Source organism: Peromyscus leucopus, chromosome 14, assembly GCF_004664715.2.
Source record: "Peromyscus leucopus breed LL Stock chromosome 14, UCI_PerLeu_2.1, whole genome shotgun sequence".
NCBI classification, from domain to species: Eukaryota; Metazoa; Chordata; class Mammalia; order Rodentia; family Cricetidae; genus Peromyscus; species Peromyscus leucopus.
This window is the reverse complement of record NC_051075.1, coordinates 88,759,709-88,781,405: the sequence shown is the minus strand read 5'-3', so window position 1 is coordinate 88,781,405 and position 21,697 is coordinate 88,759,709. Positions and strand designations below refer to the sequence as shown.

The 21,697-nt window shown below is 51.5% G+C and overlaps 1 protein-coding gene across 1 annotated transcript in view; it reads left to right on the top strand.

The window, feature by feature from the left end:
• The first annotated feature begins 3,875 nt into the window (after positions 1-3,875).
• Gnb5 (G protein subunit beta 5) overlaps positions 3,876-21,697 on the top strand; it is a 32,980-nt gene continuing 15,158 nt past the window's right edge. Inside the window, exons 1-4 of the mRNA XM_028865145.2 lie at positions 3,876-4,140; positions 15,577-15,713; positions 20,110-20,151; positions 21,047-21,123. Of these exons, the coding sequence (XP_028720978.1) occupies positions 4,029-4,140; positions 15,577-15,713; positions 20,110-20,151; positions 21,047-21,123 (368 nt within the window). The 5' untranslated portion in view covers positions 3,876-4,028. The remainder of the gene's footprint in view (positions 4,141-15,576; positions 15,714-20,109; positions 20,152-21,046; positions 21,124-21,697) is intronic.

Sequence of the window (21,697 nt, the reverse complement as noted above, 5' to 3'; positions counted from 1 at the left end):
TGTCCCCTCATCTTCAGGTACTGTGGTGGCCACACCTTTGCCCAACCCCACAGCTTCTAGTTCCTTCTCTGGCTCTGTGGCGGCAGCTGTATAGCACGCTCCCTCCCAAGTATCCCCAGTGTCACCTCCACCCAAAACACACCTCTCTCAAATTCTCCTCTGTTGGCATGTTCGGTCCAGTGCCCCTGCAACGTGCTCATGGGTAATTTCCTTGACTCTTAAGGTGAGGCTGTCTTTGGGACAGCTATTAAATCAGCAGGACTACTGAGCTGTGTGCTCCCTTCCCTGTTAACCTCCCAGTCCTCCATGTCCAGCAATGCACCACAGCCCCTCCCAAAAGAAACTGCAGCGGTCTCCAAGCCGGCTCCCCTTCAAGCCCGGCTCCCCGTCTTCCCTACACTGTCCAGTGTCTTAGCCAGCCTTCATGTCTGGCCACAGCCTCCTCTGGCTCTTCCCTCTTCCTTCCTAAGGCTGCTGCTACCCCTGCCGTTGTTCCCACCCACAGGCCAGCAGGGTTTTGAATGGTTCACAGCTTCCAGCCTGGAGCTGAGTGCAACTTACAGTACTGCATCTTATGAGTCCCATGCCAACCCTACAGGGGTTGGTTTAAAGATATCTATTTGATATATCAATGAACAAAGCTTCAGGGGAGCCATGCCTACTGGCCTCAGCGAGGGACCCCCACCTGGGCAGCCAGGAGCCCAGGTCTATAGCCCCCTGGTGGCGCTGTTTCCCAAAGGCCCTGTCCTCTTAGGTCTCAGCCAGTCTGCTCACGCAGCCACAGGCTGGGGCCCTGAGGATCTGGCTGCCATGTTTAATAGCTACAAAGGCCTACTTTGCAGGAAGCCAATACCACACAAATGGCCTCTTCCCTCTGGGCTGGGCTCAGGCCCATTTTCTGATTTGTCTTTAATCCAAAATGTTACACCAAGGGGGAGGAACATTGATCAAAGTTCTAAAATGGCTCTCCAGGCTGGGGATAGCCCGGTAGGCAGAGTGCTTGCCTAGCACACCCAAAGCCCTGGGTTCCATTCTTAGCACCTGCCTAAGTGTGTGGTGTGGTGGCGCATGTCTGTAACCCCGGCACTCCGGAGTTAGAGGAAAGAGGGTCAAGAAGGTCAAGGTTACCCTCTGATACTTAGCAAGTTCAAGGCCATCCTGGGTTACATGAAACCTTGTATCAAAAATAAGAAAAGGTTGACAAGATTGTTCAGTGGGCAAAGGGGCCGGCCATCAAGTCTGATGACCTGAAATCTAGTCCCTGGTTCCCTCAAGTTGTCCTCGACCTTCACCTCCTGTGCCGTGGCACATGAGAGTGTGCGCGCACACACACCAATGAAAACATATAAAAATGGAAAAATAAAAAAGATAATGTTAAGACATTACCTGTATTAGGCATCACAATGTTCTCCACTGTGCTCCACAGATCAGTTGTAAGGGTGTAGGCCAGCTGCCCAAACCACCAGCTAACCCTGTGTACTTCTGAAAGCTGGCTGCCTGACTCTGGTTGATCAAAGAAGTCGGGTGTTGCAGTAAAACCAGAGGTCAGCACTCACGGTGACCTCTGCCCGGACGTGGAGGTGTGGACGGGGGCGGCGTGAGGAAGAGGCTTGGGTCCCCAGAAGTACTCACTGTCTTTCTTTCCCACACCTGGCTCTTTTTTCCTGTCCTTCAGCCCCATCTCAGGCGAGATGTGCGACCAGACCTTCCTGGTGAACGTGTTTGGCTCCTGCGACAAATGCTTCAAACAAAGAGCCCTCAGGCCCGTGTTCAAGAAATCTCAGCAGCTCAACTACTGCTCCACGTGTGCGGAGATTGTGAGTGCGGTTTTCTTCGTTTTGTTCTTTCGGGTTTCCTGCCTTCAAACCATGTCTAATGCAAGCCCGTGGCAGACGAGTTACCTAGAGTAGGTTCAGAGGATGTGTCCCCAGGCTCCTGGAAGCCTGGTGTGACCCTGGGTCCTGGTCTGCTTGTTATCCTAGACAGTGGGGGCACCCGTCGTCACCCATCTCCAGAGGCCTATGAAATAAGAATGCTTTGTACCCTAGGACTCTGTGAGGGTCATGCAAGGTTATGGCAAGGCATCCAACGCACTCCTAACAAGCTGTTATTCCTGGGGATGATGAGTTTGGCTTCTGTTGCCTCCCGGTCTGTCCAGCAAGCCACCAAGCTAGAAGAAATTCTGGTATATAAACAGTCCCAGGGGACCTGTCTTAGCTGTTTAGACAGCCTGGCTGATCTTGCCCAGCCTAAGCAAAACTAAACTCCAGTGTTCCTGAGCCCAAGCCTGCTGGGCCGGGTAGGAACTGGACAGAAACCCTGACTTCTTTTTTCAAAGTACATCTAATCCTGTCTTTGCCAGAGGTGGCTATTCTCAGGTTTCAGATCACCACCAAAAAATGTCCTCAGCCCTGGGAATCGGTCACTGTCTCAGAAGATCCACCAGGCTGCGCTCAAAACTGTGGCTCACTAGAGCCCCCTTTTGGTGACAGGTGGTAATCCACTGTCTCCTGATCTAACAAGAGTAAATGCTGCACACAGGTGGTACACAGACATACATGTAGATGAAACACTCACTTACATAAAACAAAAATAAATCTTTAAATTTTTAATTCAAAAGGTGTGTTTATTTAATGTGTATTGGAGGTTTGCCTGCACGTATGTCTGTGCACCACGGGACATAACTGAGGTCAGTGAATAGGGCACTGGGTTCCCTGGAACTGGCATTACAGAGGGTTGTGAGCCACCATATGGGTGTTGGGAATCGAACCTGGGACCTCTGGAAGAGCATCAAGTGTTTTTAACCACTGAGCCATCACCCCAGCCCCTTACTCTCTCTATATGTACACATTATATGCATACACAAAGAAAGAGACAGAGCCAGGAACAGAGAGAAACAGAGACAGAATAAAGATGGACAGGGGATAACCATGTATTGAAGGAGAAGGGAGCTGGCAGCCACATCTGGAGACATCGCCTAGAGTATCCTACACAATATATAATTCTCATAAAAGCCCTGGGATGTAGATGCTAGGAAATAGATTTTCCAGATAAGGACATGGAGGCTCTCAGAATCTTACCTAAAAGGTAACAATGTATTCATTAATACAAATTCCTTCTCGGACTCAGAAGGCCACACTGGAGACGGCTTTGGCACTGTTCCTTCCAGAATTTTCAAACTTGATCTTCCTTCCCATCCTAAAGGTCACAGAGGAAGGAAGGAGGCCTAAGTACGGAGATTTTGTTGAACCCAGACCGCCTGGGCCCAAACCCTACCTTCCCCTCTTTCTGGAAGTGTAAAAGCCTAATGATCGCTGCCTTTTGTGCCTATTTTGAATCTGAGGGGCAGGGGGGGGGATGTCTAAGATTCCTTTCAGAGCATCAAAAGAATCACCAAGGAACCTGAGCCCAGGTAAGTGTAGGTAAAGAGGGACCAAATTCTTAAGTTTAAGGAAACATGAGCAAGACCTCATTCCAGAGAAAAGGACGCCCCTGACCCCAGCAGGGTGTGCCACCGACCCCTGCTTTTGCTGCCCCATCCCGGGACCCGGGCAGCCAGAACTCATTTTTAAAAGAATGTTTCTGGTTAGTGAGTTGTGGGACAGGTTTCTGAAAGCATCCTGCCCCAAGGAAGGCCCCGGGGATGCAGAGGGCTGGATTGTATCATTCCGACTTCACTAGGCTCTCCTGGAGCGAGGAAACCAGAGTTGGGATCACAGCTTGTCCTCTGAGCCTCAGTCGTCGCCCCCCCCCCCCCCCCCTCCAGCCTCCACCCCCAGCCCTCCCTACTCCCCATCCCCACCCCGCATCCCGGGCATAGCCCCGCCTGGTTCTCAGGGAGGGCGCGGAGGGCGGAGCCAGGGGAGTCTGTCCCCGCAGCGGTCGCGTCACCGCCGAGGGGGCGGACCCGGGGAGGCGTTCGGGGTCACGGTGGCTGCTGCTGCGCCCGCCCTCTCGGCCAGCCAGCCCCCAGCGTCGGCTCTCCATCTCCGGCTTTGCGTTTCTCTCCCGGCTGCATCCCGACGAAGATGGCAACCGATGGGCTGCACGAGAACGAGACGCTGGCGTCGCTGAAGAGCGAGGCCGAGAGCCTCAAGGGCAAACTGGAGGAGGAGCGGGCCAAGCTGCATGACGTGGAGCGTGAGTGCGAGCCGTGGGGGTGGAAGGGAAGCTCTGGTGGGCCCGACCCTCCGAGGGGGCTGGCGGACCCGCGTGGGACCGGCTCCGTCGCCCGGGATGGGAGGATGCCGAGCCCCTCCCAGGGGGCGGGTGGAGAGGCACAGCCAGCAGGTGTGCCGGGGCGGGACCGCTGGGCTGATCCTCGTGGGGACTCTGCCCCCCCCCACCCCTCCGGTTAGGTCCCTTTCCCGTGGCTCCACTGTCCCTGGGCAGGGCAGGGAGCCTGATGGCGGAGGGACGCAGAGACGCGTTCTGCATCCACAGGCCCCTTAGAAGCGTTTGATGGATGCCGCGGTTGACAGAAAAGGGCCAGCGCGGTGTAAATAAACCGGCCAGCGTGCCCGCATCCCGGTTCACCACAGGGCCAGGGACTCTCGGCTAGAGGAGGGTCCCCCTTCTCAGAGAGGGCTGGTCCTCCGCAGAGCTCAGGATGGGGACCCGGCTTGGGCAGTGGTCTTATCCGCTCACCCTCCCTTAACTGAGCAAGGCTTGCCAGCCCTACACACACACACACACACACACACACACACACACACACACACACACACCCGCACACACTTAAGTGCGGTGTCCCCGCCTTCCTATCGGTCACAGCCTTTAAGTTCCATTTGCAGAAGGGAACTGGGGTTCCGGATGGGGCCTTGAGCATTTAGTTTCCTTGAGACTTGCTGGAAGTACAGAACCCTGGTTGTGCCTTCCAGGGGCCTCCTCTTGTTAGAAGGGCAGCACACTCCTGTGTGGTTTAGAAATGTGTCCAGATGTAATTAGCTAAACTGTGAGTCGTTTTTCTGGTAACAAGATCAGGTCTGGTGCAGCTGCTTGGTGCTCTGAGGGACCCAGGCCTTTCCACACCTTCGAGCATTGGCATTGACCCAGTGACTCCATGATGACTGCCACGGCTCCACACTTTGCCTCTGTATCCAAAGCAGGAAGAAGGGAGAATGTGGCTTCCCAGGCTCTTTTCCTTCTTAGGGAGAAAGCAAAAAATTTCCCAGAATCCCTCTGTGTGGACTTCATTGGCCAGAAGAGGCCCTGTGGCCCCTGCCAGGGAATTTGGGAAAAGGGGAGCCAGGCTAGGCACATTGCCACCCCAAAGTTGAGAGGTGGGGAGTGGGTATCAGAGGCGTGTGACTGGGGTCTCCCTTCCCTTTTCAGAGCTTTATATGCTGCAGGTGGTGATGTTGCCCCAAGCTGGGTTTAGTGCCTCAGACTGCTCCATTTGACAGCAGAGGAAATGGAGACATTTCTGAGCCCTGAGGCTTGGGTGCTCTTTTTGAAGTCCTACAGAGGTGGCCCTTGTGCCGTGAGCCCCTCACTCTAGCCCAGCCCTGCCCCCACACGGGGATCTTGACTTGCATCCTCTCCATCCCCTTACTTAGGGTCCCACTCTGACATAGACTCTCCTGGGTCCTCAGGAGCCCTGACTGTCCCCTGCACCTCCCAGCCCTGCCCTGTCTTCCATCCCTTCCCTGGCATCAGCAGGTACTTCGATCAACTTCCGAAAGTCTTGCCAAGAGACCCTGACTCTGGCCCTCCTGCCGCCTCCTCAGCCCAGGACAGCTACACTCCCCCACCCCCCCCACTCCCTCCCCCGTCCCGGTCCCCTCCCCTCCTCCTGCTGCTGAACTCCTGAGGCCACTGAAGAGGAGGCACCAGGAGGCCTTTGTGGCCAGTGGCTAGGTCACCCTGCAGTGTCTTCAGACAGCTCTCTGTCCTGGCAACTGCCAGCCATTTACCCTTCTGTGAAGGTCTCGGACCCTCTTACTTCCTCCCCCACAGAAAATGGAAGGCAGAAAGCTGGCCCCTGAGTTTATAGATCCAAACGCTCTTGCACACCCGGCCCTTCCTGTCTAGGGTCAGGTCTTAGGATCTGCCCACCTTGTCTTGAGTTTTCCCTCCATCTCTGTGCCCTGCCTCTCTCTGTCACACACACACACACACACACACACACACACACACACACACCTTTCCTTCACTCACACAGTGTGCCAGCCCCTGGTGTGTCAGGGTGTGCTTGACCTTAGTGACACTACAGTGAACAAGCCGAGAATGTTCCCTCAGAGGGCTTTGGTGCAAAGCCGGGTGGGCGTCATGCATTCCATAGGTAAAATAAGCGGTAGGCTGGATATGTGCTCTGGAGAGAAGGGAGGAAGAGAGGAAGGAAGTGGGAAATGAGCCGTGGGGGAGCTCAAACCCCCCCCCCCAGACCGTGACCCAGGGTGGCTCCCGGAAAAGACATCTGAATGCCGATTCCTTACCTGTATAAAGCATAGGCTGTCACGGGGAAGAGGGTTTGAAACAAAACAGCAGTGCAAGGCTGTGTGTGTAGGGGATGGGTGTTTGCTGTACTGAGGGGAAGCTGGGGCCCTGTCTGGAGAGACATACACAGGGGTAGAGAAGGCCGTGGGGTACAGTGGGGAGGCTGTTGGGGCCTGGTGGGACACCGTGAGGTCTTGGGTGCTATGTGTGTGCATGTGTGTGCATGTGTGTGTGCACGCGTGTGTGTGTGTGTGTGTGTGTGTGTGTGTGCGCGCGCATATAGAGGCCTGAGGCCAGCCTCAGCTTTCCTTGTTCAGAATGCTGTCCGCCATTTTTTTTTTTAAAGATTTATTTATTTATTATGTATACGGAAGAGGGCACCAGATCTCATTACAGATGGTTGTGAGCCACCATGTGGTTGCTGGGAATTGAACTCAGGACCTCTGGAAGAGCAGTCAGTGCTCTTAACCTCTGAGCCATCTCTCCAGCCCCCGCCATGCTTTTTAAACAGGTCTCTCCCCGTTACCTTGAGCTTGCCAAGTAGGCTAGGCGGGTCAGTGCCCTCCGGGGATCCTCCTGTCTCCGCCTCCCCAACACTGGGATGACAAGCACCCGCCACTGTGCCAACTTTATTTACACTCAGGTCCTCACATGTGTGCCATCTCCTCAGACCTAGGACTTGGGCTTTTAAAAAGCCTGAGTCAGTGAACCACTGGGTCGTTTGTTTCTTAGTCTTTAAGTCACTTTTCAAATCTTCACTTGTGCGTGTACACTCCCACAGAACAGAGAAGGCTCGGTGGTCCTTTTTAAGTCAGACTTGTTTTAAACCCCTCCAGTGGGGCCGTGAGATGGCTCAACAGGTTTGGGCCGAGTCTGAGGACCCTTGTTGTATCCCTAGGACCTGTGTGGTGAAGGAAAGACCAACTCTTGAGAGTTGTCCTCTGAGGTCCACATATCACACACACACACACACACACACACACAGAGTAATAAATCAATGTAATTTTAAAGGAAATTTAAAGACGAATGGAAAATCAATCAGGAGCTGGAGCTCAGTTGGTGGAGGGTTTGCCTCCCATGCATACATAAGGCCCTGGGTTCCATTCTCTGCACCACATAAACCAGGCACGACAATGCAGGCCTACGATCCTAGCACTTGGGAGGTAGGTCGAGGCAAAAAGATCAGAAGGTCAGGGTGATCCTTAACTACATGATGAGTTTGAGGCCAGCCTGGGCTGCATGAGACCCTGTTCAAAAACAAACAGATATGTAAATAAGTGTTTTTGTAAGTCCGAGTAACAGATGGAGACGAGAAACGGGAAGGGAATGAGCGATTCCTGAGTCAAACTCTCCTCAGTCCTGTAACTTCAACACTCAGACCCGTGTCTTCTCTGTGGACTTCATCCCCAGCCAGATCCTTGGCCAGCGTGACATGCCTGAAGTAACTCAGATGGCTTGTAGAACAGGGAGTAGCCTGCCTCAGTTGCCCAGCCAGGAGCTCCTGCTCCCTTAACCTCCTGCTGAGTTCTTCTCCCCAGAGCCCCCCAGCTCACCCCCATCTGCTGAGAATGAGGGTTGCTTGCTTCATTTTACAGTCACGCAGCCACAGCTTGTGTTAATTGTCTATTTACCCCATGCTGCACAGAGTCCCACAGTCTGGCAGCTGTGAGCTCAGGCAGTCAGAAGTCTAAATGGGTCAGTGGGTTCAGAGGCTCTGGGGAGAGGCAGTCCCTACATCCACAGCCTGAGGACATCGTGCTCTTGGGCTTAGAGTTTATGGTCTCAGTTCCTAGAGGCTGTTCATGGCTCGCAGGCCACTTTAGTCTGACCACTGCTTCTGACATCACCCTCTCTGACTCACTCTGTTGTCCCCTATGAGAAGGACCCCCCGGAGTTCCACTGGGTCCACCCAGATCACAGTCCCATCTCAAAATCTTCGACATCTTCCCATCTGCAAAGCCCCTTTGCCTCATAAGGTGACGCCTTCACAGTTCCTAAGGATATGATGAGCCTCATCGGGAGCCATGGGTTTGGCCTACCAATGGCCCTTAGATCAGGAAGGGCCATTCCTTCTCCAGCCTCAGGCCCCAGATATAAAGAGTATTATTCTTCTACCACCCATTCTAGATGAGAACACACGTGAGGCCCAGGAGGAGAGAGGGGTAACACTCAGGCTGGCATTGCCAAAGCTGCTGGAGGAAAGCCAAGGAAGATTTCTGGTAGTGTTCTTCAGTGCAGAGATGCTTTTTGTTAAAATAGCAAAATGAATAAAGACGGAGTACTGGTCAGTATGTCCGCCGTGGTCTAGTCAGCACAGAATGTCTGTGAGGATGCATTGTTCCCTTGAGAGGTCTCTGGGATGTGGAGGTGCTCTTCACGTTAAGAGCCCTCCCTCTTGTGCTGTAGGAAAGACTGAGTTTGGGGACGGACGGTGTCAAGGACAATGGGAGGAGGTCACAGCTCAACATTAGAGTCTCACCACTGGAGCGAGGAATGATCTGGAAGGCAGGCTGACAGCGGGAAATGCTGGCGGGTCACAGCATCCTGGGCTGTGGGAGCTTTATCCAGAGTCCCAGCTCCTCTTGAGACAGCTATGAATTTTGTTAAGGACCAAAGCTGTGAAAGCAAATTTATGTAATTTTTCAGTGTACAAATCCAGACTCCATTTGGGTTAATCCCAGGATTTACCAGTGAGGGCCACTGACTTTTCGGTCTGTTTTCTAAATGTGGTTTGGGGAAAGGTTTTCCTCTCACTCCATAGCTGGAGCCCTGATCTCACGGATTAAAGGGAGATCTAGGCGAAACCATACTCTAGACAGACCTGAAGCAAACGTGTCAGTCGCTTTTCCATGTTCTGAGGAAATACAGCCCCAGTACCCAGGCTGAGAGAAAGCCAGTGCCCTGCAGACGGCTTCCTGCCTACTGCTCCGCCCGCCCTCTGGTGCCTGGAGAGGGAGCAGGACGCCAGCCTGCCTTTCATTTCCGGTCCTCTTCCCTCCGCTGCTGTGCAGTCATAGCTTGGAGGGAGCTCACCAGGGAAGTCTTTCTAATGGATCCTCCCAGCATCCACACTCCCTGTGGGGCAGCTGGGTAAAGCAAAGGAGGCGAGTCCTTGCAAGCCCCACCTGCCGGCACCGCTGTTCATGTTTGGATGCACACCGTGGCTTGCTTTTACACTTATAACTTGGTAAGCTCTTAGGAGATGGTATTAAATATATTGGAGACACGTTTTACATTTAACCCAATAGTTGCTCCTGTTCTGTACAAGAGAGACTTTTCTGGGGAGAAAGCTGAGAGATGGGATCTCACGTATCCCATTCTGGTCTCTAAGTACGCTAGGTAGCTGAGGATGACCTTGAACTTCTGATTCTAATGCCTCCACCTCCCAAAATGCCAGGATTCCAGGTGTGCACCCCCACGGCCAGTTATTCAGTGTTGCCTGGAAGCTGAGAGGCAGTTCTGCCCTGATGGGAGATTAATCTCCCAGGGTGAGAGATTATTCCCACGAGCCCAGCTTGATAACTCAGATGCTTTCATTTCAGAGTGGGCAGCCGAGGCTTCAAGGAGCCTATTGCTTCCATGGAATTGAAAATGATGCCGTTCCATTAGCCCCGCCCTCCCCTGAGAAGTAAGAGAGCCGGGTGTAGCTCAATGGCCTTCCCCCTTGCTGGCGTGGCTAGCCTTGGATCCCACCACCCTCCCTCGTGATTTCGCAGCCCAGTTTCCCTTTTGTGTCGTCTAGTAAGTTTTCACCTCTCAGAGAAAGTGGAGGGAGACTTCTGCAGCTGAAATGGAAGTTTGCAAACCACTCTTCCTTGTGTGTGTCCCGTATTCACCGGATCTCAGGCTCCATGCTGCTGGGACTCTCCCTCACGTTCAGCCCCGCCGACCTGGAGCTCAGCACAGAGTTTGGTTACTGCAGGAGCTGAGTATTGTGCATACTGTGGCATTCTAATCTAACTTCCCATAACCAGACAGAGGTCAAGCTAGGACCAAGCAGTCTCTTGGCTAACCCTGTGACCCCACTGATCTGGCTCCCCTATGGGAATTCACGGTTAGGGTGTCTCCCATGCCTGAGTGTCATCGTCCTTGATTTTCCAAGAACTCCCAGACACTGCATAAAGTTGATCCCACTGTTGAAGGTGTATACCTGTTCTCAAGGGCTGAAGTATGTGTGCAGAAAGTCCTCAGCACCTCGGAGTTTTGGCTTCTCGCCTGTAGAAATAGAACTTTAAGACTGTGTTCTCAAGCTGTTGTATAAAGACCTCTGCCCAACCCCAATGCCATAAACGGGGGATATTGTCCAAATACACCAAAAGCCTTGGTGCGGTGGAACATGTCTGAGGAAGGGAGGGAGGGAGGGAGGGAGGGAGGGAGGGAGGGAGGGAGGGAGGGAGCTTCCTACCTGTCCTTTCCTTATCCCACTTTTTATACCCCCTTTAAATTCATGCTCTTAATGGCGTTACCTTTGACAGCCTGCCAGCAAGTGATGCGGACCACCCTGTGGCTCCCTGACCGCATATGACAACCTGTTAGTCACCGTCACACTTCAGAGTACTTGATGCCTGGGTGTTGCCCTGCCTGTTAGTTCCAGGCTGTAAGCCTCCTTAGAGCAGGGACCGTCTTCTTCTTCTCCCGAGGTGTTTGGCATGGTCCTTAACACCAGCTGATCACGTCTGTCTCCCTCTTTCGGAGTCTCAGCCGCGGCTTCTGGTTCTGACTACACTTGTCCCGAATATTCAGCAGTGTAAGCTGCAGGGGCTCCAGCCGAGCAGGCAGGCAGTGAAGGTAGCGGACACCCTGGATGTGGCGCTCAGGGAACAGGTTCCTGTGGACCAGCTTCTAGGCTGTGGCAGGCATGTCTGAGAGGGACCACAGGAGCATGACACAGCACGTGGTCTCTGCAGAGGATTCTGCCAACGAGAGGAGTCCCCTGGCTGGGTTCCCTCCTCAGTGTCCTCACTATTCCATGCTGCAGCCAGGGACAAGCACAAAAAGATAGATCTGCACCACCCTGACGACAGTGGCCACTGTCAGCGGATAACAGGCGTCACGGGGGCGCAGACATTACATCACCCTGCTGTCTGTGATGAGTCCCTTTGCTGTCCCTGACTGCATCACGGCTTTGGGCTTTTGCTTTCCTTAGCTGAGAAGGCCCACTGAGAGCCCCTTACATAGTCTCAGTCTCTGAGTCAGATATCCCCCAACAGCCCCTGGTGTCTCTGGGTCCTGATTTCTGGGTTAGCAAGAGTCCCCTCTGCGCCAGGCTTGAGCAGCTCTCAAGAGGGACTGATAAGGGACCAAGCCATCAAGAGGAGAGGTGACTTGCCGGAAGGCAGATGGCTGTGTGTGTGTGTGGCCAAGAGAGGGTTCTTAGTCCCAGATGCCTCAAGCAGAGCCCACTGCTGGCTTCCTGAAGCTTACCTGCCAGCCAGATTCCCTAAGCAGTTAGCATTCCTATTGTAGAAACCAGAATGTTCAACACTTCTTAAAATATATATATCATCCTGGAGGAACAATCTGTCAGAAGGCAAAGTAGAAATCATCCCTGCCTCCAGCCCAGCTCCACAAATACATATTTAGCTCATTTCCAGATTTTCTTTTATTTTCCTGATCTTTAATTTTTTTGTAATTCTTTAATTCAATGCTTGCAGGATTTGGCAGATAGAAGCAGGATGGAGTGGGTTGGGAGTGAATCCGTGTGGGAAGGGAAGACGTGAAGAGAAAGGATAATTGATAGTTGGGATGTGTTAAAATTGGAGTTATATAACGAGGGCCCTCTTTTAGTTGGTGAGACGTCTTGTTTTTTTCGGAGGGATGTTGGAAAGCTAGGCTTCCCCTAATCCTGAAGCAAGGGAAGCTGCGGGAGTTTGGGTAGGGGTTTCAATATAAAATACTAAACAGGCCGGGCCGTCGTGGTGCACGCCTTTAATCCCAGCACTCGGGAGGCAGAGCCAGGAGGATCTCTGTGAGTTCGAGGCCCGCCTGGTTGGCCATCGAGTTCTAGGAAAGGCGCAAAGCTACACAGAGAAACCCTGTCTCGAAAAACAAAACAAACAAACAAAAAATACTAAACAGAACTACAGAAATGACTCAAGAGTTAAGAACACTGACTGCTCCTCCACAGCAGCCCAAATCAGTTCCCAGCACCCACACTGCAGCTCACCACAGTCTGTAACTCCAGCTTCAGGGGATCTGATGCCCCCTTCTGGCTTCTGCCGGCACTGCATATACTTGGTGCGTATACATTGATGTAGGCAGACACTCATACACATAAAGATAAATAAATCTTTAAAAGGAATTAAATAGGACATGCTCCCTAACAGTGGAGGCTCGTGTAAAAGGCCTGTAAGGATTCAGAAAATTGAATCTGTTTTTTAACTTTTCCAGTATGTCTTGAAAGGCCTGTGTCTGCAGGAGGCTGCTGGTGTGTTCTTTGTGGAACAGGCTCTCAGCATTTCAGTGGGTTCTTCAGCATAAGCATTGAGCACCGTCACAGTATTTTGTAATGTACAAGAGCTTTTACCATTGAGGTTTTCTTTTATTTCAGTATCTTTGCTTTGTTTCTTTTGTTTTGTTTTGGGGCCAGGTTCTCACTATCTAACTCTGGCTGGCTTCAAACTCACAGAGATCCACCTGTCTGGGCCTCGTGACTGCTGGCATTACAGGCGTGCACCACTATGCTGAAACAGTTGGTGTTTTCATAGGGACCTCTTTGCACGCCTTTGCTCCTTCTTCTCAAGGGACACTCACAGGGATCGGGCTTTCTTGGAGAAATGACTAATTTCATGGTTGGCATAGTGCAAGACGCCTGGATTGGGAGCTCCCAGAGATAATGAAATGTGGCAGGGAGTCCTAAGTGCCTGCCTGATGGGCCCTCTCCTGGGTCACAAGGACAATTTGGGCATTGGAGCACAGCACAGAAAAGTCAAGAAAGTCACTCAGTAGTAGAGTACTTTCCTGGCACACCCAAAGTTGAGAATGTGGCCCAGTGGAAAAAGAATGTGGCCCAGGGGAAAAGAAGTAATAGAAACTGGTTATGACTTGGTGAATACAGTGGAATCCATCGAGTCCACACTACTGTCAATAATGAATCATTGGGCCAGGTGGGGAAAGCAGCCAGTGGGTGTAGAAGGAATGAAGGGCTTAGGGAAATCACCAGCTGTCAACCAGCAGTGTGGTAACAGCTGTTAGTGCGTGGTACCATGAGGGCGTTGGAGCTGGAGAAGCAGAGGTCTGGGGGTAAAGCTCAGTGGGCAGGGTGCTTGCCTCCATGTACAAGGCACCACATAAACCAGGCATGGGGGCACATGTCTGTCAGCCCAGAAGTGGGGAAGTGGAAGCGGGAACATCAGAAGGTCAAGACCATCTTCAGCTGCACAGCAAATTTGAGACCAGCCTGAGTTAAGCGAGACTCTCAAGAAGCACTCCCCAAAAGTTGGAGGAGAAGCACCCTATTTAGATAGTCTCAGAACCCATCCCCATAAGGTACTTTTTCATGCTAGAAGGTGGGAAAGGTAACCGGTGGACCACCTTCACCAACTGGTCAAAGTCACCATCAACAGCAGAGGGACAGACGGTAGCATGTCCCTCTAGAAAGTCAATTGTCTGTCTCCCTGTGGGGTTCCTGACAAGAGTGCCTGGGCCGAATCTCATCATGAGTGAGCACCAGACAGGGACCGAAGGGCCCCAAGGGATGCAGGGAGTGACCTTAAGCTTACCTTTGTTGTGAAGGGTGCCGTCGGGGTAGGGCAGCTCAGCAAGGCCTGTAGGTTCGCCAGCATTACTTCCTGATGTGGCCCACTAGACTATGGTTCTATAAGACAGCTCTTTGGACTCAGAGGGGGGAGGTAAGAACACAGGAAGGGAGGCAGGGGGATGTCCATGAGGAGCACAGTTGTCATAGCCCTGGCTACAGGAAGGGGGCGGTCCCCATCAGCCTGCCCCAGCTTCCTCCCATGGAGGAGCGGCTCAACATCCCACTGCCCTGACCGCAGGAACCAGGCCTTCCCATCTGAGCGGTCCCATCTTCCCCCTGCTTGCAGACAGGCTCAGGAGCCCAGGCCTATCCTGGTTCAACCACTAACCAACAAGAGAGTGGTACCCCTCAGCTGCCTCCCGTGAAGGGGAGCCCCTGAACCCGGCCAAACTCTGTCTCCCGTCAGCTTCATGATGGACTGTTCATTTCCTCGCCGTTGCTTGACTAGCATCAGCCACCCCTCTCTAGGCCCATGAGCTGTTTCTTGGCCTCAGGAAAAGGACACAGGTCCTAGCCCCAGAGAGACTGCTGTGTGGAGCTCTGCCTTGGTACAGTGATGTCATGAGCGGATTCTGTCCAGACTTTCAGGACAGTGTCGATTTCTGTGAACTATGAACTTCAGCAGCCTCGCATGGTCATCATTGCTCAGCGCTTGTTTGGTGATTCCTGTAGCTCCCATCATGCCCCAGGCCTTGGCTAGGCACAGGGACAGTTGGATGCAGCTTACTGCCAGTGTGGGCGGTTTTTAATCAAGTCAGCTTCCCTTGTGAGTAGAAAGGGGTAGGGCCTGGGAATGGGTGGTTCCTTCCACAAAGTGCTTGCCATGGAAGCACTAAGACCTGAGTTCAGTTGCCAGCATCCCTATAAACCTGCCTGGTGTGGTAGCATGTGCTTTTAATCCCAGTGCTGAGGAGGCAGAGACAGGAGGAGCCCTGGCAGCCCATGTAGCCTAATTGGTGAATTCCAGGCCAAGTGAAAGACCCTGTCTCAAAGACGTAGATATTATTCCTGAGGATGACACCCGAGGTTGTCTTCTGGCAAACATAAGCACTCACACACATGCACACGCACACCGAAAGGTAAAATCCTCAAGTTCCACCCTGGCTCCCAGCAAGTTGTATGGACTTGTATTATCCAAAGAGTCTGTGTGAGCCTTGGTGTCTGCCTGTTACATGGAGATAGCAGCCTGACTCTGCTGTCTGCTCTGCCCATCTCTCCGGGCCAAGAGTAAAGTCTACATAGTGCTCTAGAAATGTGAAGTAATCTTGTTAGTCTTGGGAGCCATGCGTGCAGAAATACTCTGGGAACAGAAGAGAGCCCCATGGCGCCTCTACTCTCTAACCTGGGGGACAGAACTGACTGTGGCATTGTCGTTACAGTGCACCAGGTGGCCGAGCGGGTGGAAGCCCTGGGCCAGTTTGTCATGAAGACCAGAAGGACCCTCAAAGGCCATGGAAACAAAGTCCTCTGCATGGACTGGTGCAAGGACAAGCGGAGGATCGTGAGCTCCTCACAGGTACTGCGCGAGGCTACCACATTGCACTCGGTGTGAGTGGGTTTCCAGTCACACAGCTCAGGAAGAAAGAGCCATCCAGTCCACGGCCCGTCTCCTCTTTAGGACTTTGCTTACTCTCCAAGGGATGTGAGTCAAGAGCATCCCCCTGCAGTGTTGAGAGTGTATATCAGTGTTAGTGTCCTTATCTGACATGCACTGTGCCTTGGGGTTGATCCCCAGCACTGGACAGACAGGTGCTCTGGCACCCTGGAGATGCCACTGATTTTGAATCAGTGATAGAAGAAACACTCCAGACTGTGCCTGACTCCTTTGATGAAGCATGAGAAATGATTTCTCCTTAAGCATATCACAAGGTCTCATTTATGAGTGAAGCCATTTTTAAAAGTCTTTCCCTACTTTGAGGGGGCCATAAATGATTGAGATCCCACTAATGGCTTTTTAAAATATAACAGTGTATATTTTTTGTTGTTGTTTGGTTTTATTTTATTTATTTATATATTTATTTGTTTGTTTGTTTGGTTGGTTGGTTGGTTGGTTTTTCGAGACAGGGTTTCTCTGTGTAGCTTTGTGCCTTTCCTGGAACTCACTCTGTAGCCCAGGCTGGCCTCAAACTCAAAGATCCACCTGACTCTGCCTCCCAAGTGCTGGGATTATAGGCATGCACCACCACCGCCTGGCAACAGTGTATTTTTTTAACAGGGTCTCAGTACGTAGCCCTGGCTGTCCTGGAACTCACTCTGTTCGTTCCTTGAACTTAGGTCCACCTGCCTCTGCCTTCTGAGTGCTGGGATTAAAGGTGTTCGCCACCACACCCAGTGGTTTATTAATTCTTATTGTGCTTAATAATAAGAAATTTAACATAATTCTTTGGAATGTATAACTTCTTGTATACCTTATGCAGTTTCTCTTTGTATCTTATATGTTCATTGCTACATAACACATCACCCCAAAACTGAGATAGAAGATTTAGCTCTGAGGTCCAGCCTGTGCCTGACAAGCACAGAGCCCTGGGTTCCATCTCCAGCACTGAAATAAATTACCCCCAAATTAAACAGCCTAGCATAAGGACGTCATATATCAGAGGATTCTGAGAGTTGGACACCTGGGCATTGGTTCTTACTCCACCGCGAGGTTGCTAAGGATGTAGGTGTGGCTACAGATGGCTGACTGTGTGACAGCTCCCAGGATGCCCTGCTCTTTGTTTCTGGCTGTGGGAACCTTCCCATAGTTTCTGCTCACAACTCGGTAGCTGACCTCCCTTCCAGCAGGTGACCTAGGAGAGGGACACAGAAGCAGAGCAGTGCTCTTTTGTGACCTAGCCTTGGAACTGGCATTCCATTTTTCTGTGACGTTGTATTGGGCACATGGAATGTCCCTGATAAAGTAAGGAGGGAAACTGACTCCCTCAGCCATATATTTTTTTATGTATTTTAGGTTAGATATTGTCTTAGTTGGGTTTCTACTGCTATGATAAAACACCAGGACCAAAAAGCAATATTTCAGCTTACCTGCTCCAGTCACAGTCTACTAAGGGAAGGCAAGGCAGGAACTCACGACATGAACCTGGAGGCAGGAGCTCAAACAGGCAACGAAGAATCACGGTTTCCTGGCTTGCTCCTAGACTCAAGCCAGCTCCACGCCACCGCTGCTGTCCTTGGTGATTGTCTCATGGTACTGGCATCTCCAAAATGTTGGTTTCTCCTCTGCCACTTGGCTGTACCTTCACCAGTAGCCTCTTCTGGGCCCTCTTCAGGGCCTAGAACACTGCCGCATGGCATGCCGCATGGTGGCATGCCTTAACTTCTCTTTATGACCCCTTCAATCCTGGGCCTTCCACTGCTAAGGAGGCTGAACCTTTCTGATGGCCTCTCCTTCCAGGACTCCAGCCTTGCCACATAGTGTCCGGCCTCAGCTGCTCTCCATGACCCCTTAGTGCCTTCAAAACCAGTACCACCTGAGTGATTCTTACACATTACCAAGTTCAGCTGCCAGCATGAGGTACAACCTTGGCTGCCTCTGGACCACAGCCTCCATGTGCTAACCCTCAGGAAACACTTCCAGAAAGTTCTGTTTCAGTGGTGCTGGTCTCTTATTAATTGCCACCAGGTATGGTAGCACATACCTACAATACCAGCACCTGAGAGGTGGAGGCAGGAGGGTCAGGAGTTCAAGGTCATCCATGGTTACATGAGTTAAGAGCAGCCTGGGCTACCTATGACCTTGTCTCAAACAAACAGAAACCTATGAACTAATATAGTCTGTAGATCAGACTCTTATGATCAGTATAGGTTTTCCCACACATCTGGCTGTGGATCAGGTCTTTCAAACAAGGGTTCTTCTTTTCTTAATAACCTTTGTAAGTATGAAAGTGTACGTGTTCTGGGATGGGGAGATTTGTATTGCTTTTGCAGAGGACCTAGGTTCAGTTCCCATCACCCACTTCAGGTAGCTCACAACGCTCTATAACACCAGCTCCAGGAGATGTAGCAACCTCCTTTGGCCTCTGTGGACACTACACTCACATGCACATACTCTCTCTCTCTCTCTCTCTCTCTCTCTCTCTCTCTCTCTCTCTCTCTCTCTCTCTCACACACACACACACACACACACACACACACACACACACACACACGTAAAAACAAAAATCTTTTTAAAAAGACAGTGTACATGCTCTGGATGACCCCTGCTTTAATGTCTCTATCAGGGTCATGCTGGATAGGACAAGTGTTATTAATGTGCTGTGTGACCTGTCATGTTGCACTTGCTTTTTATTTTATATCTATAACCAATTTATCCCCCATGCATATTAAAAACACCAGAAAGTGGAGCAGAGTTTTCACTCCTCTGTTTCAACCATCATCTTAATTCAATTTTATTTATTGTTCAGTTTTGTTAGACAAGGTCTTGCTTTGTAGGCTAAACTGTCCTCACATGTGCAATTCCCCTGCCTCAGCCTCTCAAGTGCTGATTCATGTTGCCATATCCAACTTACCATTTGAGTGCATTTCTGTCTAGTCTTTACTTACATAAAGTGGTTACTACTCAGCTATTTGACTTTTAAATCTTTGCAAGCATCCAAGTGTGGGGGATTTCCTGTCACTCACCTGCCTCCCTTTTAAAGACAGGGTCTCCTGTTTCCCAGGCTGGCCTCAGAAGCACTGTTACCTTGGATAACCTCGAACTTCTGACCCTCCGGCCTCCACCTCCCAAGTGCTAGGGTTACAGGTGTGCACCCCCACACCCAGTTTGTGAAGTGCTGAGAACTGAACCCGGGGCTTCATGCATGCCAGACAAGCAGTGTAGGGACTCACTTACAAACCCCAGGCCTCGTGTGCCTCTTTTACTGGAGAAGGAAGGGGAGGCAAGGCCACATGGCCACTTCTGAGTACCCTCCACGCATCCACCGCTGCTCAAGCGAGGTAGGGGGGTATGCGTGGAAGTGTTGGATGGAGGCAGGAAACACCGATGATTCTGGAACAATCTTCGGATTCCCAGCAACCTTCTCCCTGTAACAAAGGAGATTGATCACCCTGGTGCGTGGGAACAGGGTTTGGGGGTGGAGGTACATTCTCTCCAGGTATGTGGGCGCCTGGCAAGTACATCAGCTTGTGGAAGAGCACATTTAGTTTAACGAGACTTCGGAGTGCACCATGGGTAGGCGGAGGGAAATGGCAGGCAGAGGAAATCGCCACACTGAATCAGTGTTCCTGTCTCCAGAGTGTGTGGCTTTCCTAAACCATCCTGTGCATCCTGTTTGGCCATTTAGCCAAAAATTAGCTCCAGAGACACATGAGCTCAGGGATCTTAAAGGGCTGCAAACTATGCCCTTTGACCTCAGCCTCTCCTCTCATTACCCTGACTCCTCCCACCAGATGTGGTCTGGAGAGATTCTGTCACTTTGACAGCAGACCTTGCTTCTGCCTCAGAGGGATTTCCCAGGTCATCCCCCCCCCCCCAGCCTCCTTCACCACCCGTACTTGCAAATGGTTTGAGGGATTACCAACCTGAGCCTGAGCCGGCATGGTGGTGCATGCCTGTAAACCCGGCACTCAGAGAGCAGGCACATCCAATGTTCAAGGTCATCCGGTCAAGGTCTAAGCCAGCCCGGGCTGCATGAGCCTCTGTCCAAAAGGAAAGAAAGTATCAGAGTCTTGCTTTCTCTCATGCCATCCAGAAAAAAAATGTGAAACAGAGAGCCATGCCTTCATAAAGCTCTCTAGAAAACCCGGCCCCCTCTTCCTCACCCCCTTCATTCACATAAGTGGGAGGGGCTTGATCCTCCTGATTTCGGCTGCCTCCCTGGCAGCATATAGGGATATAGGCATATAGGCATATCGGGACACAACTCTGAGGACTTCCAGGCCATCACTGAACTGTCCGTTTCTTCTCTCTGCAGGACGGGAAGGTGATTGTGTGGGACTCCTTCACGACTAACAAGGTGAGGCGTTCCTCCTAGCCACATCCTGGGGTTCTCAGCCTGACTGCCCTCTGGGACCCCTGTGAATGACCATGGAAACAGCACCTCTGCCAGCGCCCCGAGCCTGACCCCCAGAGGACCACATAGGTCCACCCCCAGACCAGATCGGGCACAGCGAGAGAAACCTGTTAAACCCCCACATTCATCTGTGCGTTGAATTTTTCCTGAGTGATCATGAAAAGGATCCAAATTCTGTCTTCTCTCCGGTCTCTACCTCTGGCCAGAGCCCATAAAACTGTAGAAGTGAGCACACGTTGGTGAGGAAGGAGACTGCAGCCGGATCAGACCCACACACTGTGGGGTGGGGCAGTCTGAGTTCAAGGCAGGGGTACTCTTGGCACACACACCTCAGGTAGATCTAAGGTTAGACCGTTTCCATGAGATAAAGACCAAAACTCTAAACGCAGGTATGGTTGCAGGCCGGAGCCCACCAGCATCCGTACAAGATAGTGCCGTGTGCTAAGTATGGGCGTCAATATCTGTCTGGAAAGAAAGGCTTGTTTCTCACTGTAGGAAGGGGAACCTAGCGCATAGTCTACATTATTAAACATGTTAGTGGGCGTGGTCAGCAGCCAGGGCATGCCATGGTCAAGTGAGGGCCATTTTCCAGGGCAGAGTCCCTCATGGTCAGGCCCCTGGCAAATGATAAAAAATAACGAAGTAAAGCCTTGCCGTTTCTTACTAGCTGAGACCTGGTTTGTACTGGCAGGCTGAGGCCCCCATCAGTGTGAAGTCCACTTTCATCCTGTGCCACTGCATGGTGGCAACTCGGTGTTTGTTATTTTGTAAAAGCTCAGACAGTAAGGCCCGTGAGGAAGTGCCTGTTGTTCACTCCTGCTTGGTGCTAATGTTTCAGGAGCATGCGGTCACCATGCCCTGCACGTGGGTGATGGCATGTGCTTATGCTCCATCGGGATGTGCCATCGCTTGTGGGTAAGTTTTTCAAATGTCCCATTAGCCACAAAATACTGTTTTGCTTTGTATAGGTAAATATTCCAAAATCCAAACGATCCGAAACATTTCTGACACAGACTTGTGCTTTCTTTTCTTTTCTTTTTTCTTTTCTTATCTTTTATTTCCTTTTCTTTTCTTTTCTTTTCTTTTTAAGAGGTTTTCTCTGTGTAGCCCTGGCTGTCCTGGAACTCACTCTGTAGACCAGGCTGGCCTCGAACTCAGAGATCCCTCTACTTTCTAACCATGAAAAACAATTAAGTCCAGAGTGAGTGGCCCTTAGAAATGGCTGGCCAAGAGCTGTTCTGAACAACGAAACCGGACAGAGGCCCAGGTGTAGTGGTTCAGGGGATAAATGAATATGAGGACCGGAATTCAGACCCCATCACCCACATGAAAAACTGGACAGAGGCCCACGAGACGGCTCAGAGAGAAAATGTGTTTGCTGTGCAAGCTGATGACCTGAGTCCAGTCCCTGGATCCCACTGTGGAAGGAGAGAACTGACTCTTGGAAGTTGTCCTCTGACCTCCACATGTGTGCTGTGGTGCATCCCCC